Source organism: Myxine glutinosa, unplaced genomic scaffold, assembly GCF_964187855.1.
Source record: "Myxine glutinosa unplaced genomic scaffold, kmMyxGlut1.1 SCAFFOLD_447, whole genome shotgun sequence".
NCBI classification, from domain to species: Eukaryota; Metazoa; Chordata; class Myxini; order Myxiniformes; family Myxinidae; genus Myxine; species Myxine glutinosa.
In genome coordinates this window covers 131,661-144,363 of record NW_027616545.1, presented here as the reverse complement: position 1 = coordinate 144,363, position 12,703 = coordinate 131,661, and the positions used below count along the sequence as shown (strand labels likewise).

General features: G+C 44.9%; 1 protein-coding gene across 1 annotated transcript; it reads right to left on the bottom strand.

Moving 5' to 3' along the window:
* Positions 1 to 8,124: 8,124 nt before the first annotated feature.
* Positions 8,125 to 10,904, bottom strand: LOC144888984 (notch-regulated ankyrin repeat-containing protein-like). Its single transcript, XM_078768782.1, has 2 exons — positions 10,315 to 10,904; positions 8,125 to 10,277 (listed from the first exon to the last, which is right to left on the bottom strand). The coding sequence occupies exon 1, from the start codon at positions 10,885 to 10,887 to the stop codon at positions 10,468 to 10,470; it is 420 nt and encodes a 139-aa protein (XP_078624908.1). The 5' UTR covers positions 10,888 to 10,904; the 3' UTR covers positions 8,125 to 10,277; positions 10,315 to 10,467.
* Between the last annotated feature and the right edge of the window lie 1,799 nt (positions 10,905 to 12,703).

Genomic DNA, 12,703 nt, shown 5'->3' with positions numbered 1-12,703 from the left:
GCAGAGATCAGAGACAGGATTGTGTCGAGGCACAGATCTGGGGAAGCATACAAAAAAAAATTCTGCTGCAATGAAGGTTCCCAAGAGCCGTCGGGGGGGTGCAATGATTGTCCTCGTTTTTTGGCCCTTAAAACTAGCCTCCATAATTCTTAAATGTAAGAAGTTTGGAACAACCAGGACTCTTCCTCGAGCTGGCCGCCCGGCCAAACTGAGCAATCGGGGGAGAAGGGCCTTGGTAAGAGAGGTGACCAAGAACCCGATGGTCACTCTGGCTGAGCTCCAGAGATCCTGTGTGGAGATGGGAGAAACTTCCAGAAGGACAACCATCACTGCAACACTCCACCGATCGGGGCTTCATGGCAGAGTGGCCAGACGGAAGCCAACCAGTTCAATCTTGGTTTCATCAGACCACAGAATCTTGCTTCTCACAGTCTGAGAGTCCTTTAGGTGCTTTTTTCAAACTCCAAGCGGGCTTTCATGTTTGCCTTCAAACCAGCTCGCTTCATATTCATCCATCTGCCTTCTAGCAATTGCATTGTCGACATTGACATATGCTTGCGATATTCTCCCAGAGACAATGTTTATTATGCCAGGTGGACGCTCATCAGGATTGAGAGGGTCAATGAATGTCTCGAGTTTCTGATTTTTTTTTCCGTCTCTTCTGTCTGAATCTTTACGAGCTGGCATTTCCTCTTTTTGGCTGTCAGCCTGTAGTGATTCAGTGCTCATTTCTCTCATGTCTGCCACATCTTTCAGAAGACGACTGCAGATGTGAAGGCTGAGGCACTGAGCGCACACCTTTTCAATGCAGATGGTTTGAGGGTTACCCCAACAAGGTCGCCAGGTCTGGGCAAGGCCTTCTAATATCATTTAACCACTAAATCATATGGTCAATTTTATGGTCTAGTCGCAACCCCAGTGGCCATCTTGAATATTTCATTTTCAACAAGGGTGCTCTGGTGGCCTCACCTGGATTCATTATAAGTAGGGCCTCGAGACATAACCCAGAAGTAGGGTCCGCCTCATGTTTTAAAAAATGGTTTTAAGGATGAAATTGGGGTTTGGCCACCAGAGTATCATGTGGAAATCATGTGTTGAAGTACTTTGGTTCATACATGTATGATATTCCAAATAAAATGTGCATGACGTCAGTAATGCAGATGACACTGCAGATCTATGTGAATGCATCCAATATGTTGTTGCATCACCATTACATTGTACAGGCATTGTACATGCAGGGGCAAGCCTGAGCAAGTGCATTACATATTTAAACTAGAACGGCACTCAGTAGAGAGCATACCTCCACCTGGTTGGTCATACCACCCAATGATGAAGAATCACTTAAAAAATTCCACTAGCTGGATCCGGATCCGGATCTTCACCAACATTGAATCGATTCTTCCTTGTTACACACACAACCTGTCCACCAAGTTTCGTCCAACTACATCCATAACTTTTTGAGATATCCTGCTATGTATCTTTTTTGGCCCTGTCTCCCAATGGTGAAGAATCACTTAAAAAATTAAATAATTCTCATATCCGAATCCATATTCAGATCTTCACCAACATTGAATCGATTCTTCTTTGTCACACACAACCTGTCCACCAAGTTTCGTCCAAATACATCCATAACTTTTTGAGATATCCTGCTATGTATCGTTTTTGTCCCCATCTACCAATGGTGAAGAATCACTTCAAAAATTAAATAATTCTCATATCCGAATCCATATTCAGATCTTCACCAAAATTTAATCGATTCTCCCTTGTCACACACACAACCGGTCCACCAAGTTTCATCCAAATACATCCATAACTTTTTGAGATATCCTGCTATGTATCGTTTTGGCCCTTTCTCCCGATGGTGAAGAATCACTTAAAAAATTCAAGTAGCCGGATCCGAATCCGGATCTTCACCAAAATCTAATCATTTCGTCCTTGTCACATACGCTACATCTCTGCCAAATTTCGTCCGAATCCGTCCACAACGTTTTGAGATATTTTGTTCACAAACGGACAGACAAACAGACAGGGGTAAAAACATAACCTCCATCCAACTTTTGTGGCGGAGGTAAATATATGTATAGAAAATGCGTCACAAAATAAATAGTGTTCACCCCTGCATGAGATGCATAACCACTGTCTGCCCTGCAGTCTCAACAGATCTCTCATTTTCGAAAGTTCTCAACAGCTCCAGCCTCATCGGGGAGGCTTCAGTGGCCTAGTTCAAAAGATACATGTATTGGCTTAACAGTTCTGGTTATCCTGAGCCCTTTTTCTTCGTAAAATTACACATACCACAGTTACTTTGCTATCCACAGCAGACTATATTACGGCAGAATTTCCCAGTCTTCGCATGTGTAAATGGTGTGCAATGACTTGTGGTCATATTGTGGTTGTTGTTTTTGGGGGTTTTTTTTCATCAAAAACAATAATTATTGGTTGTTGCGTTATGAGTGCAATACCCGAGAGACAATGTCGCTTCCTCGTACTGGAATCATTGTAATCGCTTCAGCCGTTATTGAGCTAGCCTGGCTGAAGAAAGAAAGAAGTACGATTTGGCGGTTTAGCGGTACGATTTGGCGGTTTAGCGATGTATTCTGGTGTTTTTATCCCACTGGCTGCATCATTACCAAGGTGCGACTGTGCCACCGATGCCGTGCCCCTGAAAATTGTAATTGTGTGTGTGTGTGTGTGTAATTGTGTGTGTGTGTGTGTAATTGTGTGTGTGTGTGTTTGTGTGTTTGTGTTGGCGTCGTTGGTTGTTATCTCCATGTCCGTGTTTCAGAAGGTGGAACTTTGAGCCCTGCCAGGTCTTAAAGTATCCACCTTTGTGTGTGTATGTGTGTGTGTGTGTGTGTGTGTGTGTGTGTGTGTGTGTGTGTGTGTATACACAGTGCTTTCAGAAAGTATTCAGACCCCTTCACTTTTTTCACATTTTGTTATGTTGCAGCCTTATGCTGAAATCGTTTAAATTCATTTTTTCCCTCATCAATCTACACTCAATACCCCATAATGACAAAGAGAAAACAGGATTTTAGAAAGTTTTGCAAATTTATTAAAAAGAAAAAAACTTAAATATCACATTTACGTAAGTATTCATACCCTTTGCTATGACACTTGAAATTTAGCTCAGGTGCCTTCCATTTCTCTTGATCATCTTTGAGATGTTTCTACACCTTGATTGGAGTCCACCTGTGGTAAATTCAATTGATTGGACATGATTTGGAAAGGCACACACCTGTCTATATAAAGTCTCACAGCTGACAATGCATATCAGAGCAAAAACCAAGCCATGAGGTCGAAGGAACTGCCTGCTGGTCGAAGGAACAGGTTTGTGTCGAGGCACAGATCTGGGGAAGCTTACAAAAAAAATATCTCTGCTGCATTGAAGGTTCCCAAGAGCACAGTGGCCTCCATAATTCTTAAATGGAAGAAGTTTGGAACAACCAGGACCCTTCCTAAAGCTGGCCACCCTGCCAAACTGAGCAATTGGGGGAGAAGGGCCTTGGTAAGAGAGGTGACCAAGAACCCGATGGTCACTCTGGCTGAGCTCCAGAGATCCTGTGTGGAGATGGGAGAAACTTCCAGAAGGACAACCATCACTGCAACACTCCACCGATCTGGGCTTTATGGTAGAGTGGCCAGACGGAAGCCTCTCCTCAGTGAAAGACACATGAAAGCCCGCTTGGAATTTGCAAAAAAGCACCTGAAGGACTCTCAGACTGTGAGAAATAAGATTCTGTGTTCTGATGAAACCAAGATTGAACTTTTTGGCTTCCGTCTGGCCACAAGCTTTCTACGACACCTGGAAAAGGTAGCCTTCCATCTGTATTGGAACGGTGAAGTCAAATTTGTTATTATTGCTATATAAAGTTACATTTGTGGGGGTAGATGAAATACCTTAGTCGAGATAGAATCGTATAAATTAGCATGCTCCGTGGGTTGCAAAGAAGAAGAAGCCCTCTCGATGTATCTAAGTAGAGTCGAATGTCCGGTTAAGTGTTTAGTTGTCTCCACACGGAGGAGTGGAGTTGTGCTATCTAGGTTCGGGTCTGTGAGGTTACATCCCCTGTGTGTAAATGCCTCTTGTAATTTTTCCTAATGTCCTTATAAAACTCAGCCAGGCAAATGACTCCATTCGCTCACCACGCCGCCAGGTCCGACAAACCCGGCACATTTGCCAATCAGCATGTAAATCCCGCCTCACAACCAAACAAAGTCATCCGAACATTCCCGAACAGCAACTAGACTCCGCCCCCGACAACTTGTAACGAGGAGGCCACACCCAGCCTTCGTGATTGGTGGAGGCGAGATGGGATGATTGAGTGAAGCTCGGTGATTGGACAGAGTGTGACGTCATCATGGAACATTTGAGAGTGAAGGGAAAAAAAGACGTGGTCACGCCATCTTACTCTCTCTTCTGGTCCTGGATTTGATAGTGGGCAGTCACATTTCCTCCTTGTTCCAGCTTGGTCGTGGGTGTGTGGTCTTTGGTTCGTGTGTGCTCTTGGGAAAGGGCTGGTGAGAAACAGCAGTTCGGGACAGTCAGAACTACAAGGCACAGGATTGACGTCAGCGCTGGACTGGGTCCGCGTCGTGTTTCCTCTGGACGTCGAAGTGCGCGACTCCGCGCCATTTTGTGCATAACCCGTGCGGTGGTTTGGAGGTGACGAGTGACCAGCAAGCCTTACTAGCCATTTGGGGATGCAAATCTGAGTGCCGGCGATTGCCAAAGCATTATTTATTTTCTTTTACTTTCGTTTTCCCCTGGTTTGTATACGAGTCTGAATGGAGACGTCTCAATTAGGAATTTTAGTTTTACCTCACCTTTCATTGTTACTTGCATTTATTTTCATTAAATCATTATTTGTCGAATAATTTACTTTTCTTACTTTACTTACTTTTCTTGTATGGTGGATTTTGCTGTCCCGTCTCTGTGTCTGTGGGGATCTGATAACCCCTGCGTGTGTTTCCGATCAGATAAGGCCTCAACCACGCGCGAAAAGATAATATCCCGCCAAGTTGGTTATACGCCTTGGAGTTAAGCTCATTTTGGTCATTCGTCTTCTTGGGGTCTTCATCCCGGGGACATGACAATACTCAATAAATTTATATTTGAGATCAAAAGATGACCAAGGAGAGCTACATTCAGAGTACACCATCCCTCATGGCAAAAATAAATAAATAAATAACGTATCCTCCAGTGCGTCACATTGCCAGGATGCCTTTGCCACCGTGCAGCACATGGAAATGGTATTGGGAGCGAGCCGTGTACAATACTTGATTGATTAATTCATTACATAATTAAAATAGATAAATAATAATAGTAAAATTTCCCTTAATTTAAAATAAACAGTTAATTTCTTAATCAATTGGCTAATAGCATACCCAAACCACCATTGCTTTATTTTCAAAATTAGGTAATTAATCGAAAAATTAAATAATTATTCGATTAATTAATTAATCAATAAATCAAAAATACCCATTAAAGCCAAATCACTTGGTCACTGTCGTGTCCAAATATCAGCTTCCTAGCTAAAAAGGTGCCCGATATTTTGCCCAAATGTGAAAGAAAATAAATAAGTACTTAATAAATCCATAATAATGAAATAATTAATCAATTAATTGATGAATCAAAAAATTTAAAATACCGTTTTTGCCAAAGCACGTGCTCACTATTTTGCCCATATTTCAGCTTCGTAGCTCAAAGGATGGCTGAAATATTGCCCAAACCAGCAAGAAAACAAACAAACAAGTAGGGTTACATTCAAAGTACATTGCCATCATGATAAATAAATAAATACCATATCATATCCTCCAGGGCTGACATTGCCGAAGATGGCTAGAACTCGTATACCGCCTTGATGTCCTATGTGCGACAAACGGAGTTCACATTGAAGTGTAATGATGGCATGCACAAAACTTTGAGTTTCTGTATCATATAAAACAAAGGGTATCGTTGTATCATTTGTGGTACTAAATATATTAACAAGCAAAGTTGTCCAGGTCTTTATGGAACGTATAATAGTATTTGGTTGCATATCCCTTGCATGCAATAACTACATCGAGCCTGTGACCTATCAACATCACCAAACTCTTGGCATCTTCATTTGAGAGGCTTTGCCAAGCCTTTACTGAAGCCATTTTCAGTTGTTTGTTTTTGAGGGTTTCTGACTTTCGTCTCCTCTTCAGCAAGTGAAATGCTGTTCCATTGGATTTAAATCAGGAGATTGACTTGGTCAGTCTAAAACCTTCCAATGTCCCCCCCCCCCCCCCCCCCTGATTTCCTTGGTTGTGTTGGCAGTGTGTTTGGGTCATTGTCCTACTGTATGGTTAAGCACTGCCCAATGGGTTCGAAGGCAATTTCTTGTACATCGAGACAAAATGTTTCTGTACATTTGTGAATTAATTCTGCTGCTGCCATTATTAGTTACATCATCAATAAAGATGAGTGAACCAGTTCCAGATGCAGTCATGCAAGACCAAGCCAGGACACTATCTCGACCATGCTTCAAAGATGAGGTAGTATGTTTTGGATCATATGCAGTTCCTTCCTTTCTCCACACTTTCACCTTTCCATCACTTTGGTAACGGTTTATCTTGGTCTCATCTGTCCATAAAACTTTGTTACAGTCCTCGACTGACTCACCTCTATCCTTGGCAAATTCTAATCTGGCCTTTCTATTTTTGGTGCTGATGAGAGGTTTGCATCTTGCGGTGTAGCCTTTGTAATTCTGCTGTCAAAGTCTACTACGAACGGTAGATTATGACACTTTCACCCCTTTACTCTTGAGGTTGTTGGTGATGTCACTGGCAGTTGTTTTAGGGTTTTTCTTCACAGTTCTGATCTGATCTTCACCACAACTACCTTTCTATCTCTCTTCAGCACACCTTTCAATGAGGACCACCTGTCTTCCAATTGAAGGATGGAAGTTGGACCCTCTCTTCAAAAAGTCAAAATAAAAACAAATGCCTAGTTACCAGTCTGGTTTTAGCTCACCTGGAACGAAGTTCAGGGGAGCTTATGTGATGGCACGTTGTCCGTCCATCAGTCCGTAACACTTGAAACTTCTCCGAAACCGCGAATGGGTTTGCGACCAAATTTGGCACAAATTATATTTGTTGTGTTGTGACTAAAGATTGTTCACGCCATTAAAAAAAAATCGGGGTCTAAGGGGGTTTACCGGGGTCAAAGTGGATCCAGGTTTGACCCCCCCCCCCCCCCCCCCCCCCAAAATAGGAATTTGATTTTTCCTCTGAAACTACACACACTATTTCGATTAAACTTGACCACAACCTTCATTACCCATGATGTACCGAAGTTTGTTCACGGAACTAAGAAAATTAAAGTCTAAGGCGTTCTACGGGGGGTCAAAGTTGGTCCAGGTTTGACCCCCCCCCCCCCCCCCCCCAAAAAAAAAATAGGTGTTTGCTTTCTTTTCTGAAACTACACACACAATTTTGATGAAACTTGACCACAACCTTCACCACCCATGCTGTACCAAAGTTTGTTCACGGCATTAAAAAAAATCTGCCCCTTTAGGGGTCTACTGGGGGGAGGCTGCCCCCTAAAATAGGTATTTGCTTTCTTCTCAGAAACTACACATGCAATTTCGATGAAACTTGACCACAACCTTCACCACCACCAGGTGAGTGCCAGGGGGGTATTGCCCCTATGTTTCTGTCATCACATGCAGTTGTTTTCCTTGGCCGACCTGGCCGTTGTCTGTTGGTAAGTACACGAGTGGTTTCTTTTTCAAGATATTCCAAATCGTTGTGTTTGCTGTGCCCAATCTTTGTGCTATGGTTCTAATTGAATAATTATATTTTTTCAGCTTCTAAATTGCTTGCTTTTCTTTCATAGACAGTAATCTGGTCTTCGTGTTGGTTTGTGCCGAGACTCCCACAGCAAAAGCAAAGACTAACACCAAGATTAGACATTCATAGGGTTTGAGTGAACAATCAATGCAACAACAAACACCTGTCAGTCATTTGTTCCAATACTTATGTTTACCTAAAATGGGGAGTCTAAAATCGATGGTTACACACGCTATGAGTGCGTGTGTGTGTGTGTGCGTGTGTGTGTGTGAGTGTGAGTGAGTGATAAAGAGCAGCACAACAGAGTTTAACGTAACAAAAGAATTTTATTGTACAGAAACAGCACATGGCAGGTCATGATTTCAAATTTATACACGTGTACATTGTAGCCGAGATACAAATTTGTGTTTAAAGACATCGTGCTGCTATCTCACCAAAATATATTACGTTTTTCTTCGCAACTTTTCATCGTCTTCCCCTATTAGCATCACAGCAACCACATCGCGTTACGTCACATCCGGTCTATCAAAGACCACTCTTGGGGAAAGATGAAACTGCAAGGCACGCTGTCCCATACCAATGGTGACCCTTCGTGTCCATTTTCAAGTTGGAGGGCATTCCAGTGAATAAACGAGACCCACACAATTTCATCAACGTCGTCGTGTCGGCCATTAAGGAATGCTTCAATGCCGTAAGTTCACTTCCATCATTCCATGCAAGGAGGCCACCCATCGTGTTCATGTAGTCACGTATTAATTCATTATCATGTGCTTACAGTAATTAGTGAGAAACCACAAAGCAATGATGGACACAAAGTGGAACCATCCTCGCTGATGTAGTGACAACCATTGGCGTCATGTTCACAGACCTTCAGTGGGAGTTTTAATATTACAGAGGAATTACTACATTGTGTGTTGTTTTATTACTTAAATAATATACAAAAATCACAATTTTTAAAATTTAAACTCTCCAAGGCTTCACAATGGGGTGTTACATTCACTTAACGTTATAGTACAGTTCACAACCGTTGACGTGACTACCCTGTTTCATTCATGTTCGATACCCCACTGACGTGACAATCAGTTTCATTCATGTTCGATACCCCGCTGACGTGACAATCAGTTTCATTCATGTTCGATACCCCACTGACGTGACAATCCGTTTCATTCAGTTCGATACCCCACTGACGTGACAATCAGTTTCATTCATGCTCGAAACCCCGCTGACCTGATCATCAGTTTCATTCATGTTCGATACCCCGCTGACGTGACAATCAGTTTCATTCATGTTCGATACCCCACTGACGTGACAATCAGTTTCATTCATGTTCGAAACCCCACTGACGTGACAATCGGTTTCATTCATGTTCGATACCCCACTGACGTGACAATCGGTTCCTCAAGGTCAACAGGTATGCGAAGGTAGATATCAGGCTGCATGACGTCCCCCCTCTTCCCCAGAACACACAGACACACGTATGACCACCACCCACCACAACCCTCCCTGCTGAGAGCGATTTAGGGTCATGGAGGCAGCACCGATGGTTCGTACCCAGAAATGTGCAACGACGGAAATCTGTTCGAGTGGAGACCTTCAGTCGTCGTGAGTCAAAACCATGACGTATTCAAATTCAACGGTCATCAAAGTCTAGCATAGACCATATATCAGTCTGGCAGGGATTTGGCCGATTCGTATGTTGTTCACAAGGGAGTAAGTAACGGTGCAAGTACGACATGGGAAGAGGCGGATGATGGAGCGAGGAAGAGGGAGAGGGCCATGTTGAAGACCTGGAGGGACGGGGGGGTTCCAACATCCCGTCCGCATTCGCTCCTGCCACCTTCCCTACCACCGAGCGAATGTGGCAAAAACAAGGTGCTGCGGCATATTTGGCTTGGAAGAAGCTTCTTGCAGAAGAGAAGGACTCAGAGTACCCACAGCTCTCAACGTAAAGCATGTTGTCATCACAATTGCAATCTGCCAACACATTCTGTTCTTTCTGTAGGCCACACGGTCCTTCTCGCATTTAGGGTCTGCATGCCCTGGAGTGCTCCTGCCCCGCATTTAGGGTCTGCACGCCGGCCTAGAGTGTTCCTGCCCCGCATTTAGGGTCTGCACGCCCTGGAGTACTCCTGCCCCACATTTAGGATCAGCATGCCCTGGAGTGCTCCTGCTCCGCATTTAGGGTCTGCACGCCCTGGAGTGCTCCTGCCCTGCATTTCGAGTCTGCATGCCCTGGAGTGCTTCTGCCCTGCATTTAGGGTCTGCAGGCCTGGAGTGCTTCTGCCCTGCATTTAGGGTCTGCATGCCCTGGAGTGCTCCTGCCCCGCATTTAGGGTCTGTATGCCCTGGAGTGCTCCTGTCCCGCATTTAGGGTCTGCACACCCTGGAGTGCTCCTGCCCCGCATTTAGGGTCTGCAAGCCCTGGAGTGTTCCTGCCCCGCATTTAGGGTCTGTATGCCCTGGAGTGCTCCTGTCCCGCATTTAGGGTCTGCACACCCTGGAGTGCTCCTGCCCCGCATTTAGGGTCTGCATGCCCTGGAGTGCTCCTGCCCCACAAGTTGCATGCAATCTTTGCAATCTCAAAGAGAGAAGGTCGAGCCGTCGCGTTGCCGAGATCCCAGCAGTGCGGACGCCGGGCCCGGGCGGGAGCTACCGACGCCTCGTACCGCTGTTGATGAGATACAGCACAATGTCCTGGTGACCGCCAAACGCCGCGATATGCAGGGCGCTCCAGCCGTCCCGAGTGGCTAGTCGTGGGTCGGCCCCGCACTGCACCAGCAGTTTGACCAGTTCCAGGTTCCCTGCCACGACGCTCCGATGCAGAGCGGTCTCGCCCTCAAAGAATGAGTTCACGTTCAGCGACTCCACCGTATCAGGTGCGGCGCTCTGCAGCAAAGCCAGCAGGCGTCCCGTGTCTCCGCGACGCACGGCTTCCTGGAACAGGCGCTCGTACGATGGGCAGGCGGTCACCTCGGCCTGGTTCATGGTGCCTACCGGCATTCGGTGGCCCAGCGACGCCACAAAGCCCGCTTTGGGGGTTATAAAGGAAAAGCCTCCTCCTCCCTCCATCCATCTAACCGCCTGGATATCCTCCTCCCCAAGCTGCCTCTCCTGCTCCTCCTCCTGCTCTCCCTCACTCTCCCGCCTTGACCAATGTCCTCCGTCTACATGAAGCACATTGTGAGAATTTTGTTACAGATCAATGATATAATGCATGTTGTGGAGTGTGGACAACGAGGTCATTCATTTCTCTTTTGAGGTTCTCACTTACTTCAGGTGAACCAGATAACTTAAGAAGCTATAACATACTTGAAGTGTGTGTGTGTGTGTGTGTGTGTGTGTGTGTGTGTGTATGTGTGTGTGCATATGTGTGTGTGTGCATATGTGTGTGTGTGCATATGTGTGTGTGTGTGTATATATACATATATAGGGAGGGGGGGGGAGGGATGGGAGGGCGAGGGAGAGGGGGGGGGGAGGGATGGGAGGGCGAGGGAGAGGGGGGGAGGGGGGGGGAGGGGAGGGGGAGGAAGGGGAGGGCCAGTCAACAATGACGTTGCAGTTCTCATGGTCGGAGAGCAGCACAACAATCGCGACATCTTCCTGCATCTTCACAAGAGCACGAAGCGGATTTTGGAGACTCACCGATCCTGTGACCCACGCCCTCCTGTACCGGGCGGGGGAAGGGAGACCCGCACATTCCCAACCCGTACATTCGCCCTCTCGACTCAAGCTCGTATTCGATTTGTATTCGAAATCGAAAGGGGAAAGGGGAAATCCTTCGTATTCGAATTGGTAAACACGAAATATGAATTAAAATTTAATTCATATCGCACAAAATCGACACAAAACACGATCGCATAAAGGTGAAAAAACGCAATGGCTTTTCGCTCTGAATTACGTGCAAACGTGTGACGGGATGGAACATCACGTGATCGCTCTGAGCGAATCAGCGAGCTGCTCGCACTGGCTGAGATTATCGGGTACTTCGCTGAAATGCGCTCAGGTAAATATGAATAAAAAATATGGATCTCGTCAAATATTGTCTCGGCCATGTTCGTCCCAGGCTCAATGGCCATGTCTATGCCAAATATCAAGCACGTGAGCCTCTCCGTTTCGGAGTCTATCGGTAACATTACACACACACACACACACACACACACACACACACACACACACACACACACACACACACACACACACAGTTTTATATATATATATATACTAGCAACGGTACCCGCCCTATGGGCGGGGCTTCAATTGGGAGGCCCAAATGAAAAGGCAAAATATCAGAAATTGAAGGCTTTTTTTAATTTTAAACGATTTATATAAACATCCGTTAAATCATATCACACGCAAATCATCAAAATCTAAACAGTATTTGTAGAATTTCAATAAAAGCCACATCACTGTTCATATCGGTAAATACTATTCCATCGTGTTTGTAAAAACTGGAAAATTGGAAAAACAATATAGCCTATTTTACTCCAGTGGGTCCCAGGATTACACACCCAAAATTTGGTTGTGATCGGTTCAGCCGTTTTTGCAGTACATGGGAACAGACAGACAGATAGACATTTGGTGAATTATAGTAAGATACACGATATAAGAGAGCCGTTGGTCTGTCTGTGTGTGTCACAGTTTTTCTCAGAGATGGCTGAACGGATCCTCGTCAAACTTTCAGAGGCTCATCAGTGAGTGCCTGCGAGTGCTTTAGGCAAAAAAAAAAGAAAAAAAAAAGAACGTCCATGTATGTATGTATATGTATGTGTGTGTGTGTGTGTGTGTATATATATATATATATATATATATATATATATATATATATATACACACACACACACACACACACACACACACACACACACACACACACACACACACACAC